The sequence below is a fragment of the Pan troglodytes genome, chromosome 15, assembly GCF_028858775.2.
Source record: "Pan troglodytes isolate AG18354 chromosome 15, NHGRI_mPanTro3-v2.0_pri, whole genome shotgun sequence".
NCBI classification, from domain to species: domain Eukaryota; kingdom Metazoa; phylum Chordata; class Mammalia; order Primates; family Hominidae; genus Pan; species Pan troglodytes.
The window spans coordinates 45319714-45337253 of NC_072413.2; the positions used below are offsets into that span (position 1 = coordinate 45319714).

A 17540-nucleotide genomic window follows, 5' to 3' on the forward strand; every position below is an offset into this window, starting at 1 on the left:
ATGAGGATACTGGAATAGAGTGAGCCCTTAATCCAATCCACCAGTGTCGTTACAAGAAGAGGAAAACCCCATGTGAAGACAAGCATGTGATAACAGAGGCAGAGATTGGAGTGATGAAGCTGAAAGCCATGGGACACCTAGGATTGCCAGCTACCCCCAGAAGCTGGGAAGAGGCAAGGAAGGATTCTACCCAGAATCTCAGAGGGATGATGGCCCTCCTGACACCGTAATTTCAGAATTCTAGCCTCCAAACGGAGAGGGAATACATTCCTGTTTTAAGCACTTTCTTTGTGATACTTTCTTATGGAAGCCCAAGGGAAGTAATACAAGGCACTATCACACAATTCAGGCACTTGCCCAATTTTGGAATTTGAGAACCATTTAGACTCCACGGATGTTAGCAGATATAAAATTTACATATCTCATGAAATATGTTTACATTCATTCTGTGCAGTAGCAGACATCATGCTTTTGTGCTATTTCAGAAAATTCTTTTCAAAATGACCTGTAAGTTTGACTGACTACAGTACATCTTCCTGAAGACATCACAAAGAGTTATTCAAAATGGAGAGTTGTTCTGATTATGTATCGTATCAACACAAAAAAATCACATCAATTTGATACCATATTGCAGACCCAGATGCACAAAAGTTAATTTTTAAAAATACAGAATTTCTATGAAATCCACCAGTGAAGGCACTAATTAACCAAGGATCATGTTCTGCTCAAGCTTATCCAGCATCATTTAATGATTTCTGCCAAAGGCGAGTAAGTAAACAAGAAGGGGCCAGGTTGTAGAAGATAATGTTTTCTCATGTACCACAAGAAGCAGAAAAAGGAAGAAATCAATGTTTGCTGATGGAAAAGGATAAAACTGCCAGGAAAATAAATGTTATTTTTAGTTTTTTTGTTAAGACCTTGGCATTAAAAGGAAGTCAAAATAAAAGATTAACAATTCCTTAAAAAAAGAATTGATTGAATCATTCTTAATAACTGTTTTCTTATTTTTCGGTTCTGGAAATACATTTTATAGGCACTTTCCTTGTGTAGTATAAGTTAACTTTTTCAGATCACAGAAAGATTGTTATTCCTTACTGATTTTGTTTGAAGCATCTTGCAGCTTTTCAGAAAATGGCTGTGATGAGCGTAATTTAGAATAAATGTATCATGTTTACAACCAGCAGTTGTATAGATTATTAATTACCACTGACGGCATATTCCTTAGCATAGAAGCAGATAGGCAGTATTTTCTATATTTGTAAGTTATTAAACTTAAGTCTGAAACCTCCTTTAAAGTCATTTTAATGAGTGTTTCATTAGATTAGAGATTTGAAAACTCAAGTAAATTAATTGTCTTAATTGGCATCTTTAATGTGCTAACCAAAAGTGAAAAGGATAAACTGTGTTCAATAGGACCACAAGTAGATTGCTACTATATTTATTTCATGCTACCTTTTTAAAATAGTAGGGGTGGATATAACAAATAACTCATACTTTCTGTACTTACACACACACACACACACACACGCACACACTCTCATACTTAAGGCATATACATAATACAGACTCATAAACTAGATCAATTAATTTGATTATCATTTCATGATTAAAAAAGTCTCTTCAGGCTATGCTGAAGTTGGTTAATCTGAGGAACAAAAACATATTGTGAAATATCTACCATTTGGTGATCTTCCTACTTAAATAATACATTTCTGAACTATGTCAATAAGAGTCTTCAAATAATAAAAATACAAAATCCAATTCATCGATGTTCATGTAACTGTTCAGAATTTCCACATTAAAAAAATTGCAACTGTTTTCCTTAAAATGATATATTTATAACTATGAGCAATGCAATCAATAGATTCTCAATTCTGTGTTGACAGATGGTATTTCTTTCTTCTTGAAATGCCCTGATAATCTTCAAATACTTATTTCATATCAACTCTTGTAGTAAAACAATGGTTCTGACCTTATCCTTCTACCTATATAATATTTTTCATTAAAATACATAGATTTCACAGAGAGACATCTAATTTCAAATTTTCAACTAAGTTGTATATCTAATTATTTTGATTCTGAGTTTTGAGAACCATTTTCTGAGCTCCCACATGATCCAATTTTGACCATCAGAAAATGTGAGTGGCAAAGTTGTTAGGACCAAACAAATCCTTACTTTGCATTTATATCATAAATCTCTATCACACAAAATTCCTTGTGCATGAACTTGCAAACGTAAAATGCCTAGATTTAGTTCAAGTAAAATACTTTTTTTAAGAGATGAGAAGAACAAACAAGGAAAATATAGCCTATACTGCTATGCTCTGAATATGTGTCCCTCCCCAGAATTCATTCATATTTTGGAATCCTAATCCCCAGTAGGATGGTATTAGTAGACGGGGCCTTTGGGAGGTGATTAGGTCACAAGGGTAGAGACCTCATGAATGGGATTAGTACCCTTAAAAAGGAGACCCCAGAGAGCTTGTGCACCCTTTCTGCCATATGAGATTAAAATAAAAAGGAGAACAAGTATGAGAAAGCAAGCCCTCATCATACATGGAATCTGCAGGTGCCTTAATCTTGGATTTCTCAGCCCCCAGGACTGTGAAAAATAAATTTCTATTGTTTATAAGCCACCCAGTTTATGTTATTTTGTTATAGCAGTCCAGACAGACTTAGAAATATATTCATGCTAATTATGTTACATAAAGGTCTTAAGAAATAAAAACAAAATTTCACTAAACATTATACCCTGGCTAATGACTTACGGCTTTTCTTTACAAGTCTATAAGAAAATAAAAGTACAATAATTCTGAATCACACTTAAGCAACACAGGTCAGCAGCAAAGAAGAAGATACTAAGGTCACATGTATGGATACACTCCTCATTGAGCTTGAAAATTATATAAAAAGGAGTTTATTTTGGGAAATAATCCCAGGGAAACCATGTAGAGGATTTAGAACAGTGATACAAAGAATGAAAAAAAAACACAATATAAGAAAGTGTGATTCCTTTGGTCATTGCTTAGAGTAACAGACTCCATTCTACTGTGAATCTCTGAGAAGGCAGGTAGAATGTGCCCAGAACTCCCTGACCAAGGGACAACAAAGGGAGCATGTATCAACTAAAACCTACTTTTAATTAACCAAACAGATGCTTTTCAAACAGCAATTAGTACTTCGCTGCAGAAAGCTTAGTCTTGCTCCAAAATCTAAAGTTCTGTGCTGTGATTCGCTTCTTAGACTTACTGAAGAATCTACACAGCATCTTTATCCAACATCAAAGCAGCTAGATTGTATTGCCTGAGCAGTAAGGCGATTTTCACTCAAAGCTGGACTTGCTGCAGAACACTTTCTTGCTCTTAGCCCTACTCGAAACTGCCAGCCTTCAAAATTAACTGATAAAATGACTTGGAGAAATATTTTAAATGTAGTATGTGCAGCCCATAGAATCCAAAGGTCTATCTTATTCTGCACCCCATTCTTAGTGATAGGACTTGTGAAGAGCAACAACTTTTAGCACCTTCCGTTATGCACAAATCTTACTATGGCATCCAGACTACTCGCTGCTTCCTGTTCTCTAGGTAAAAAATGCCATGATGTAATCAATGCAATGGACCAGTACAGATGCTCCTTAACTTATAATGGGGTTATCTCCTGATAGCCCCAATGCAACTTGAAAATGTCGTGAGTTGAAAATGCACTTAATACATCTAACCTACCAAATGTCATAGTGTAGCCTAGCCTATCTTAAACATGCTTAGAACACTTACATTAGCCCACAGTTAGGCAAAATCATCTGGATACACAGTACGCTGTAGATTATCAGCATTACGTGGCTGTCCGAGAGCTGAAGCTCGCTGCCACTGCACCTCATCACAAGGGAGTATCGTACTGCACATCACTAGCCTGGGAAAAAGTCAAATTTCAAAATTCAAAGTAAGATTTCTGCTGAATGCTTATGACTTTTGCACCATTGTAAAGTTGAACAATCATGTTAGGAGACCATCTGTGTAATCATCTCTAGGTTACCAAGACAATCAAGTTCCTTGTGCACTGTAATATTACAGAGAGTGAGCGTTAGCCCTGATCTAGGGCAGATATGTACATGTGGATTACTGTCTATCCCACATAAAAGCAAACTTCTAAATTCTCTTTCATGATAAGAATTAAAAAGCATGCATTTGTTAGATTACTAGCTGCATACCAGCTAGTGCCAGGGGTGTGATTTTGTTCCAGTGAACATACCACATCTGATCCAGCAGCTGTGTTGATTTGGTTGTTTACCATAAGCTATTATATATCATAATCCGCCTGACTTTTTAGTTGCTTTACATGTGAAATGAATAGATGCATGATGGAGACTATGACTCCTTCACTGTTAAAGCTTTGACGGTAGCATATAGCCTCTGAAGTTTCTCCTGAGAAGCAGTGTTACTGATGATTTCATACATTGGTTTGGGAAGAACAGTTTTATAGGATTCCACTAGGTCTTTTCTACTAAAATGATTCTGACTTATTTCACAGGTCATATAACCAGTGTGAGGATCCTGCTTGTTGCTAAGTATGTTGGTCCCAATTATGTACTTGGGAGTCTGGGGAAATAACCGTAGATCAATCCACTTACCCAGGCTAGAACTCCATTTATCGCTTGTCTTTCATAAGCCTCCATTAGCATTACAAGTCCATTGATGTCAGTGCTAGCTCAGGCTCTGTACCTTTAAGAGCTCTCAAAAGGCTTTGCTAGTTCACTTTTTCCAGTGTAAGTTGCTATGTAAAATGGCCATACATCCTTTGAAGGAAGGATTGAGACAGCATTTTTGTGTAACTTTCAGGGATATTGCTAGGTCTTTCTTTAAGAAAACTTGGTTTCCCTTTCAACCAGTAAGAGTTGGCTCCATGAAGTAGTTTAAATTTGGAAACTGGATGAATGATTGTGATCTTCCATTATAGCGGAAAATGCCTACTTCCTCAAGGTGTCATTTTTGTCTTTTTAGATAAGTCAAGTACCACTCTAGTCAGCTACCCTTGTATTTCATCCCTAAAAACACTATGATATATTATCCCTTGTCATAAACCCTTGTTGATAAAAGAATTCTGGTTGCTATTCTGACCTTGTTGCTCTTCACACTATTGATATCTATATTGAGTCTGTTGGTGAAGTGTTACTACTAAACTTCTGCCATTTCTGAAAATGGCAGTCAGACCATTGAGTTTAGAAATCCTTGTTCTATGGTAGCATCTCCTACTACACCCTGGGATACAGAGGACAGTCACCCTGAGCTTCTCAGAGATGCCAGTGTCCATCTGACTACTGCATTTCTCACAGTGAATGCCTTGGGAACTCTCTAAAAATGAGTCTCATATAATAAATATGTGCTAACATTCCCACCTCCCTGAGTCTTCTAAGTTTTAATATTCTGTGAAGATAGCTCCTATATCTCTAGCTCACTTACTATAAGTCCTCATGATGTTTAAATTTCAAAGAACTATCATAACGGCATATTAGGACTAGCTCCAGGTATTCTTACTCATAATTAACCCAAGTCATGGAAGAGTACTTTATTTTTAAATTAGTCCTAGCCCAGGATCGTCACACTCTAGACCCACATTACCTCTACTCAAAGTCCAGGAGCCAAATCCAGGCATAGAGAAGAGACAAATTTCAATGGCACAGGCAAGAATACTCCACCTACTTTGCTGAGTTAAATGTAAGTATATAGTGATAACAGTAATAGCTTATAATTATTAAGTTTGTAAATAAATTATTATTTAGTATCAACGACTCAATCACAAATACGATTATCATTTACTAAGCATTTATGTTGTGCTAGGCACTCTGTTAAATGATCTAATTTTTTTTGAGATAGTATCTGGAATGAATGAGATGTTTTAGATTGTTTATAAAATTAAACAAAAGATGAATTCTGAGAGAATAGTAGGTAAATATGATGAACAAAAATAACTTTTCTTGAGAATTTTAATAAAATTTCTAAAAATCTTTGGTTGATGCTGATACACTGAGAGTAAAAAGTATTAGCAATTTAGGAGTATGTTAAAGTGTTGACCCCAAAAAGCCTTTCTTATTCTATATAAAAATCAATGGAAACAAAACTGTTTGAAGACTATAAGGAAGACTGTAAGTGTTTCCTCCTAAACAAGCTATGCTAATACATTTACTCATGTAACCATGAACTTAATAAAGATGTACATCACCTGGAGATGGGACTAAGTACATGAGGCAGAGGCAGGGATTGTGAAAGCAGCCATTGATATGGCAATCTTTTTTTTTTTTTTTTTTTGAGACAGGTTTTGCTCTTTCGCCCAGGCAAGATCAGGGCTCAGTGCAGCCTTGACCTCCCCAGGCTCAAGCAATCCTCCCACCTCAGCATCCCGACTAGCTGGAACTACAGGCAAATGTCACCACACCTGGCTAATTTTTTTATTTCTTTGTAAAAACGAGGTTTCGTCATGTTGCCCAGGCTGGTCTCGAACTCCTGAGCTCAAGCAATCTGCCGACCTCGGGCCTCCCAAAGTCCTGGGATTACATGAGTGAGCCACCGCACCCAGCTGATGTGGAATTTTTTAAAAAATAAATGTTTGGATGCTTATCCTAAACATTTTCTACATCTTATCCAAAGATTATTTGAAAAAGTATTAGTTATTTTAGTTGGAAACTCTAACATGATACAGCAGACAGATTCAGTCTAGATATGTTTATCACAGATGAAAAAAGCAAATTATATTAATTTTATAAAACACAAAAAAGAATTAATATAATATTTGATTATAGTAGAACCTAAACCTGCCCACATTAATTGGAGATAAATCCAAAAATCTAGTATGTTTCTTATTCAAGTGCATGCACTCTCATTTTTTAAAAAATTTAATAGACTAAATCAGAAAAAAGTATAGAAATATGAATCAAGATGTATAAAATATCTGCAAAGAACAATACATGTAGCACTAATGGTTTCAAACTGAAGAACTGGCTACTAATGTTTGCTAAGATTTTTATCATGGTAAGATTACCATTTGAGAATCTGCATAGAAGATTAACAAGGACAAAAGCATCAATAACTCTGCAACAGCCTTGGTAGTTAAAAATGCATTTATACAACAATCAAATGACTGAATACAATTCTATTACAAAATTGAAAAATGGCCCAGCCAAATTTTTTTATGCAAAAAGCAAATGCTCACTAAGGTTAAGGTGTAATAAACTACTAGACAATTTTAATGCTTCCTAGTGTTTTGGATTTACATAATTATTTTTAAAGAGTGGCTTTCAAAAATATTTTAGTGATGAAAAATATTATTCAAATGAAATCTTACCCAGAAAGCCAGCATATAAAAAGAAGAAAAGCAGAGCTGCTTTGATTGATGCACATTCTTTCTTTGTTTTGTTTTTGAAAGGAGGTCAGTATCTTCCAACCTTGCAAACAGGCATACCTATGTTTATTATTAAAAGAAATTCAAAGACCCACACATTATACTGGTTACAATTAAATTGTATTGCTATCTGAGAAGTCTGAAATATTAAGAGTTCAAATGTTCAGTATTCCTACTGAGAACTTCCTTTTAAAAACCGGTCATACTTTATACCTATGACCTCATTGCAAGAATAATGCAATGTAACTAAAATCTCAACATTTATTTGGGTGGAGAACATGAAAATCATTTTCTAATTCATAGGGTAGATAAAAAATGTTTGAGGTCAACTGAGGAAATATTTTAAAACAACTATAAAGGAATGACCTGCTCATTTATATATCAAAATGTATTATAGGCCGGGCGCAGTGGCTCACAACTGTAATCCTAGCACTTTGGGAGGCCGAGGCGGGCGAATCACCCGAGGTCAGGAGTTTGAGACCAGCCTGGCCTACATGGGGAAACTGGGTCTCTATTAAAAATACAAAAATTAGTAGGGGGTAGTGGTACGTGCCTGTAATCCCAGCTACTCAGTAGACTGAGGCGGGAGAATCGCTTGAACCCGAGAGGCGGAGGTTGCAGTTAGCCGAGATTGTGCCACTTGCACTCAAGCCTGGATGACAGAGTGAGACTCTGTCTAAAAATATACATATATAGGTAGATGATAGATAGATAGATAGATAGATAGATAGATAGATAGATAGATAGATATACTAAAGCTGTAGAAGTTAAAATGGAATTGGTACAGAAAAGAATAACAGTAAGGTGCAGACTAATGTAATTTTGCTAATGCTAAAAATAGCATTTTGAAGCTATGCAGTGGAATATTGACCATCTTGTTTGTATAAGGGCAAGAGGGAAAGAGAGAGAAGAAAGAGACAAAGAGAACACTAGACTAACACTTCATACTAAGGACAAAATGATTTCCTGATGATTAAATTGTCAAATACATAAATGACTTTAAGCTGTTAGAAAAAGAAATGGATATAAGGAGATCTTGCTAAAGTAGCCACAAAACTCAGAAGCCAAAAACAATTCATCTTTTAAAAACAAAAACTTGAGAACAAAAGTATCTTAAACAATCTTAAAACACAAGTAACACACTGGGAGGTGCAATTGGCAACATGTTTATCAGCAATTGAATTTATTTATGTAGTATATTTGTCGTCACAAGTCTACAAGAAGATAAGCAGCAAACTAGTAAGAAAAGAGAAGATAAACAGCAACCAGTAAATAGAGATGTACAAGTGACTGATAAACATGTGGGAAAATGTTCAAATTGGCTAGTGATTTAAAATGCAAATTTAAACTACAATAGAGTGTAATTTAGTTTCTTGCATCAAATTGACAAAAATTAAAAAAAAATACACTCCCGTTGAGAAAGCAAGTAACAGGTCCCTTTCAACTTTGGCTAAATAATTCCATTTTGAGGAAGGAAACTATGCTACAGCAATGCTACCATACATTTCACAAAGATGTACATACAGGCAACACAAACATATACCCTACAAGTATTCATTGGATTGTTTATAACAGTGACCATCTGTAAGTAATTTCATGATGAAGGACACAGCAGCAATTATACACATTTGAGAGTACTCACAGCAAAACTCAGTGCACCCATACAAAGAACTATTCAGCCTGAGTGAAGACAATGATCCAAGCCACTGGTTCAAACTTTAGTGGACATCAGATTCACTTGGAGGGCTTGCTAAAACATGAATTGCTGGCCCGAATGCAGGGGTTTCTAATGTGAAGGGATCTGAGAATTTTCATTTTTAATCAATTATCTCCAGAAACCACACATTAAGAACTACCAGCCTAGACCCATACTTGGTGTTGTGGACACATGGCCAAGTGAAAAATTCTAGTCATAGAATAATACTTTTCATTATTTCATTTATTAAAAATGGAAAATGGAACATGAACATAAATAATTATATTTAAGGAAATGCATCGAACGAGAACTGAAAGGTGATATGCCAAACTATTTAATATCTACTTCTGGGAAGGAGGGCAGGTAGGATTGAGAAGAGAAACATTTATGTTAAATATCCTACTGTTTAAGTCATTTACAAGAAGACTATATTTATAATGTATTTAAATTATTGACGTGACAATTTTGAGAGAGAAAGGAGAAAGAGGAAGGGAGGGGAGGAGAGGGGAGGAGAGGGGAGGAGAGGGGAGTGGAGGGGAGTGGAGGGAAGGGAAGGGAAGGGAAGGGAAGGGAAGGGGCAGGGAGGGAAGGAGGGGGGCAGGGAAGGAAAGAAAAAGGGTAGCTGAATCCTGAAGCTGTAGACATCTAGAGTTTGTACTAGATTGTTTGATTTACTGGTAAACCCTTACTTTCTTTCTTTCTTACTTCTTCATGTATCTTTGTAATAAACCCTCATTAAACAAGGTAGTCTGAACATAGTTCTATTCCTTGCAAGCTAAAAAGGCTAATTAACAGAGATGTATAGGCTATGCAGAGCAATAAAACACAACAAATACTGAAATTGATTTAAATGCATCTAATTTAAAGCAGGATATAGGAATGCTAAAACCATTTTTAAAATCTACTTATTTTCATACCTACACATCCAAATCTAGATCTTAGAGTTGATGGTCCTAAATTACTGAAAAATAATAAAGCCAACATATGTTTCTATTACATGCTGACATAATGCTTATGTACCAAGAATGTATAGTTGTATTTGTATGTGTGTGTTTGTATATGTATGTATATGTGTATATATACACACACAGAATATATGTGTGTATATATATCCATAATATAAATTTAACTCTCAAAAGGATTCTATGATATAAGATAGTTATTATCATCCCTAATATATAAAAAAGAAAACTGAGGCACAGAAAGCTGGGAGATTACGGAACTTTTCCAAGGTCACACTGTTAGTCCTGGTGGAGCCAGGGTTACATCCAGACAATCTGGTTCCAGCATCATGCTCTTAACCATTGCATCGTACTGACCTCTCCTTCACTTGTTTTATTTTCTTTGGATACATCAATACTCTCAGGCCACTACCCATCACTAAACAATATACCATAAAAAAAATGAAAGAGGCTAGAAAAAATGCTCTTTACAATACTTTTGGAAATAAACAATCTTTATGACTCTTACTGCTACAAGAATAGGCAGCAGATTAAGAAATCTGCTGATGAGTGAATGAGGAACCTCTCTCTTCCACTGCATTTCCAACTATTATTATACTCAGATTAGACCAAGCGAGAAAGTCATTCGAGCTTTCTGATATCAGCCAAGAAAAATCATCCTCAGGACCAGCTGCCAACAGCATTGCCCTTTAGACTTTGGCCGGGATGCCAGGTCCCAGGTGTTCTGTCAGCTTTCCTTATACAGTTTGTTGACAATGAAGAGGCCCACTTAATTTTTCTTTCTTTTTTTTTTTTTTTGAGACGGAGTCTCACTCTGTCGCCCAGGCTGGAGTGCAGTGGCGCGATCTCGGCTCACTGCAAGCTCCGCCTCCCAGGTTCACGCCATTCTCCTGCCTCAGCCTCCTGAGTAGCTGGGACTACAGGCACCCGCCACCACGTCCGGCTAATTTTTTTTGCATTTTTAGTAGAGACGGGGTTTCACCACGTTAGCCAGGATGGTCTCGATCTCCTGACCTCGTGATCCGCCCGCCTCGGCCTCCTAAAGTGCTGGGATTACAGGCGTGAGCCACCGCGCCCAGCCGCCCAGTTAATTTTTCAATGGGCAATATAAGCTGAAACTGATTCACCTGCAAACACCTTAATTAATTCTAGGAATAAAAAAATATTGATACCAAAACAATACATTTTTCTTAGGATCAAAACACATTGAAATGTTTCCAAAAAATGGAATTGCTTAGGAAAAAAATAAAAATGCATGATCTACTTTGTTTCAGAACCTAATCTGGTTTGTCTAGAGGTCAAAGGTTGTACTCCTGATTGTGAATGATAAAAAGGGAAAATGTATAGATAAAATAGGAAATTTCTAATATTAAAGGGACAGGAGGATGGAGAGAGAGGCAGCAGAGCAACACCTGGGTTGTGTTAGAAACAGAGATAAGAAGTTGCATTTTAAAATATAATTTGGAGTTCAGAAGGTGTAAATTTAGTACACTCTGTGCGGGACTAATGGGAACCTCAATGAGTCTTCTCTTGCCATAAACTGCCTCTCATAAAGCTCTTCAAGGCTTTTTTTTGGATGTGTTTGGACCCTCCTGTTTAGATCCCAACTTTTGATTCTGAAATTTCTATTCTATGTCTACAAAACAAAAAATATAATCAAATTATAACAACACTGTATTTTCTTTGAGTTAATATTACCTTGAATTAAGTCTATCATTGTTTAAATTTTTGGTAATATTATTTTCACTGGACTTCATTGTTTTCTGTATAAATTTTAAAATGAAAATGTTTCACATATCTTTTTCCTTGTTTCAATTTTTAACAATTATCAGTCATCAGTCTGTCCTTGTATGTTGTCTTTTGGAATCTTTTTTTTTCTATCAAGCGTAATTATCCTGGCTCAAATTGTGTTTCTCTAAATTTCATTATGACAATTTTATTCTTTAATCCATTTTCAGTTAATAGCAAATGTTATACTTCGAAATTTCAGTTATCGTGAGTTTTCCTTTTTCAACATTTTTAATAATTATTCTTTCTAGATTACTTTTGTTCTTTTTCATTTTACCAACAGCATGAGTTTTATTAAACATATTTTACCATTTCTGTTTTAGCCATGGTCTTATCTATTTAATGCTTCATTCTGTGATGTTTTATATGCCTATTTTTATCATTTCAGAGTCAAAATGGTAAATAAAAAGATCCTTAAGCATCCGTCAGTAAGAGTTAAGAATGGCAGAAGTTAAAAACAGGGATAAAATGGTGAGTTCATAAAATCTCCACATTACTCTTCGCTTTTCCCTCTGTAGCTTTGTTAGCTGGATTTCTTTTTTCCTGTAACACAAATACTTAAAATATGTAATTTTGTCTACTAAGTGAGACTACTTTTCCTACCATAGTGCTTGTGTTGATTACAAATGTGAATTTTGAGCTAGTAAGGTTATTGACAATAAGACTTATCAATTATTGAGTAAAACATCCTCAATATTCTGCATCTAAATTAGATTGCTGCGTCATATATATATAAACTAAACATCCTCAATATTCTGCATCTAAATTAGATTGCTGCGTCATATATATATAACCTAAACATATTATCTTCTATATAACTGTTTCTTTTGTTCCTACAAATTTTTTATTCTTTTCTTTTGGCTGTTGTTTGTTTGAGAAAGGGTCTCTCTCTGTTGCCCAGACTGGAGTGTGGTGGTACAATCATGACAACCTGCAGCCTTGACCTCCTGGGCTTAAGTGATCCTCCCACGACAGCCTCCAGAGTAGCTGAGACTACGGGTGTGCACCACCAGGCCCAGCTAATTTTTTAATTTTTTTTTTTTTGTAGAGACACAGTCTTCTTATGTTGCCCAGGCTGGTTGCCAACTTCTGGCCTCAAATGATCCCCTTGCCTCAGCCTCACAAAGTGCTGAGGTTGTAAGCGTGAGCCACCACACATGGGCTTTGCCTTTGCATATTGTAATTTTAGTGCCCTTTAAAAGTCTCCATTTTTATTGCTTCTATTAAATTAGTTTAAGAAAGCTGTGGATGACGATTCTGAAGGCCTGAGTGCATACAGTATCTGCAACTGTTTGTTTTTCAAGGTTTTCTATGAATAAAATGACAAGGAGTAAGAAAAGTATGTGTGACCTCATGCTTCACATTCTTGAGAGCAAATACCTCTCGGTTGCAATTATGTCATCATGAAATCATGTTCCACGTTTTAAAATAAACTCATTGCCATATGAATTGTTATCCTACTGAGATATTTTTGTAGTTGTCTGTTTAACAGCTTCCTTAGAAGTGTCTTCTACATTTCCCACAATACCAAAACAAAAATTTCTTTTTTCATCTTATACAAAAGAATAGCTCAAGTTTGAATGTTCCGAAATCCCCACTCTTGTCCTGCGTTGCACATACACTTGCACTTGAGTTACACACACACACACACCCACACACACACACACACAGTTTTAGCTAAATATTCTAAAATATACACTTTTTGACTTCTGAGAAAAGTCAGAGAATGTTTTCTCCAGTGTCACAGTTCGGGACTCACCTGTGGACGTGGATGTCCTGTGACTAGACAAGTCAACTCAAGGGTTTCTCCTTCCCGGATAGTGTAGACCCTTTCGGAGTAGCGCTCCTCTTCAATGTTACAGGCCAAGCCTGAGTGCACAATACGAACCGTGGGAGGAGCTGTCGAGTCAGGAAGAAGAGAGACAAGATATATGAAAAGGTAAGTCAGTGATCTTCTCATGAACCATCTTGACTATAAAATCAATTCTTATTAGACTTCACCATAGTCAGATTAGTCAGATTCATCAGTCTTAACACCTCCCCAAGGCATTAAAGATTTTGCTGGAAGAAATCTTCAAATTTATCTAACAGTGACCAACACATTTCCAGGGGAACAAGGTAGTGGAAGAACCTCAGGAAATCACCATCAATACAAGACCACAAGATAAAATTTGATTGTTAAAATGTGAGGAAGTCCCTTCCTTTCTGAGTTCAAACTTTAACATAATAAGGAATATTGCACCAAAAATATGTAGTGCAAAAGAAAGAAGACAATTGGAGGAGAAAAGGGAATTTGAATGGAAGACATTGACATTTGTCTATTAATTATTTAAGTCATGTAGCGCGCAAGTTAAGAAGCTCACAAATAAGATGATTTGGTTTTCAGGAAGTGAAAACCAACTTAATTTACCATACTTATAGACATCTGTATTGATGTAAACAAAGTATGATTCTTGATTAAGCCATGGAAGAAGACAATATACCATTGTCGCCTGAGTCTAAAATTCTGATTCAAAAGAAACTTCATTAGCATAAAGCTGCCCAAATTTCTAAATATAATTTTCTCCTACTTCAGTGCCAAGGGGCCAGTAAAATTTAACTAACACTCCTTGACTTACACATCGTTGGGGACAACTACATGGAAACTTTCTGTGGGTCATGAGAAGTACTTAGCTAATAAGATATGCTGCTTGCCATCAAGTAAATTATTGACAGCTACTAGCTTCAAATTGGAGATCAATTCCTTTTGTGAACTAAGCATTTTTGTTTGTCATACATTTGGGAGTGAAAGAGAATAATCATTTCAGTTAAAGGCAAGTGGAAAGGTTATATCTACATGTAAAGGACAGTGATCTCAAGAATTTCCTGATAGATATCTTCAACCTAAACAGTAGTATTACTAGCAGAGGTTGTGATTGCTTAAAAATTAACGCCAGTGCCAGCATATTAGGAATGTTTTATCTAACATTAAAGACAATGAATCTTATAGAATTTTAAAATAAATTTGGTGATTCTATGGAAGAAAAAAAGATTATAAGGCCAACTCATGAAAAAAATCATTCTGGGAAAAGCTGTGTTCTGAAAGTAAAACAGAATAGTTTTCAATATCTACTATTTTGTTTTATGTAACATAAATGCACAGTCTACCCATAGAGCTTAATAATTGACATCAGGGTGTATTTCATTATCTTTCTCAATTTCAGGCAGAAACTGGAAGATGGAAAAGACCGCTTATGTTAATAAAACAACTGGTTATGTCCAGCTCTTTCTAGGTACCAAAGCATAATCCTGTTACTCAACCTTGAAACTCAGAACCCTGCTTTCCAATATCCATCATCAAAATGACAGGTAAAAGTTTCCAATAGTAGAATAAGAACAAAACAGTACTTCTAGAAAAGTGGTCTTGACATTAAATATGCATAATAAACACCCCTCAAGAACTTGTTAAAAATACAAATTTCAAAGGTGTTCAGAGACCTGATATATCTGCAGGAATCCCCAGGAATCTGCATTTTTACCAAACACTCAGATAGCTGCAATGACAGAGCTAGTTAGACTAGGTTCTGGGTATTATATTCGTTGGCTAAAGAAAAATACTCCAAGGAATAAAATATCCTTTTCCTTTGTCTTTTTAAAGTAACTAAACTTTCTGCTATGCATCATTTTATCTGATTTGAAAAATTAAATGATGCTTAAGTCATATGTCCAGTTTGGTCTATAAAACCAATTTATTAAAAATTTTCCATCATGTCTCTGGACTCTGTCTAGACATTGTAATAATTCGTTTGGTTTTATGACATTAGAAATCCTTATCTTTGGTGTTTCTCTTAGTGCTCTGATATGTTTCACACCACATTTCCTACAAATCATTTCAGGCAGTGATCAAATTTGGACTTCAATTTAGATAAGTAATACTAGTGAAGTACTTATTTTTAGGCATCTGTCTAATATAGTCATATCCATATTATAGAGGTTAACGAATTGATGAAAATCTATAAATGCTTGCAAAATAAAAGAAAATAAATGTTCAATAGAAAATACAGATCTATTATCTTAAAATATATTTCCATGCTAACTTTAGCTTCATATGTGATAGCCCACATGTTTATTAATATATCTAATTATATAGTGACATGACATCCTTTCCAGACTAATTTACACTTGTTATTTTTGTTTTAATTTCAAATCAATGCTTAGTATTGTTATTTTTAAGGTATATCTTTCAAAAACATCATTATGCAAATAAGTAGCTTTATTTAAACCACTTAAATTATACAGTAAGCACACTGTGACATTTACAAGGGTTAATTTTCTGCTATTTTTCTTCTATATTATAACACATTCTTGGAAAAGGTAATTGCCTGCATACTGCAGTCATCATGAACCTACCACCTATCCTGTAGGAGGGTGGAATATTCCATAAAATTTTAAGTGTGGAAGTTGTCTTCCTTTTAGTATTCATCAAAATATGTGCTCAATATTTTAGCTGCTCAATGATAATGAGAGTATTTTGGAAGCTTCCCTTAATTCTTTTGTGTGCACAAAGCTCACTTGAAAGGACCTTAGAGTTCATATAGGTCAGCACTCTTATTTCCCGATTAGGAAAGAAAAGCCTGAGGACATCAAATGACTTTGTCACAATCCTGTGGCTAGTTGTGGCTAAACGAGACCAAAGCCACTGGCCTATTGTTCTTTTCATTACTTGATGCTGTCTATTTAAACTATGTCTGTCATAGTTAAATTAGTGTTCTAAATAACTCCGAAACTAGACCCAGACCTAGACCAGGCTAGCGGTATAAAAAACTATTGAGAAACCATTAATAAAGCAGTTAGAGCACCATAAACTAGATTAAGAATGTAAGTAGCAGAATTGCTCCAAACTTAACCAAACTTCACAATAGAATGTTGTCCCAGTTCATCATCCTACCTCTAGTACCTGCCAAATCCATGACATTTCACAATGATCAAAATAGTATTTTGAAATTTCTATTTACATTATGTTGTTTCTCTGCTTAAGAACCTACAATATCTCCCTATGATATTTCATAGAGTCCTAATCGCTGTGCATAGGTGGCATTTAGGCCCTCTGTCAAGGGTCCTCATGCTTACCATCCAACTAGAAGTCCCATTTCTCTGTAATATCAGGCTATCCTCGGTGAGAATGCAAAGAACCCTGAGATTTTAAGTGTCTTTGCTTATAATGTTCTCCCATCTAAGATTCCCATACCAATAATTGGACCCATGTTCCTGATACCTTCTTGGATTACTTATAAATGATTATCTTCTCTTTTCTTCCATGAGGTATGTATTTATTGCTTTGTGATTTTCCTTTCTCTCCACATTCAAACACGATAGTAAGCATCTCAGTGCCAGACTGAGCATCATTTTTGGCATCATCCCCATATCACATAATTCACAGCACAGAGGAGGTATTTATTTACTAATTGAGTTTTAGTTTCTATTTTAGCAACTATCACTATAATGACATCAACTTCTTACTTTAGCAAAATATCAACTATTATGGCAGTGCATTTGCTTACTTTAAATATAAATGCAATTTGCAGTTTTATACCTGAAGCAAGACATCTCTGATCCTCTGCCTTATTGGTAAAAAACCTCAATTCATCATCCTTAAATTGGACTAAGGGTTAAGATCTCCTTTGCCCTGTAGAGTCAGCAATGAATTACAATGTTAAAATATT

At 35.4% G+C, this 17540-nt stretch overlaps 1 protein-coding gene across 3 annotated transcripts in view; it reads right to left on the bottom strand.

Moving 5' to 3' along the window:
- Positions 1 to 17540, bottom strand: part of MDGA2 (MAM domain containing glycosylphosphatidylinositol anchor 2) — an 833536-nt gene that overhangs the window by 446045 nt on the left and 369951 nt on the right. For all 3 annotated transcript variants that reach the window (XM_016926039.4, XM_001151973.8, XM_063792901.1), the window contains one exon: positions 13598 to 13737. In XM_016926039.4, the coding sequence (XP_016781528.1) occupies positions 13598 to 13737 (140 nt within the window). Of the gene's footprint in view, positions 1 to 13597; positions 13738 to 17540 lie in introns of those variants that run through there.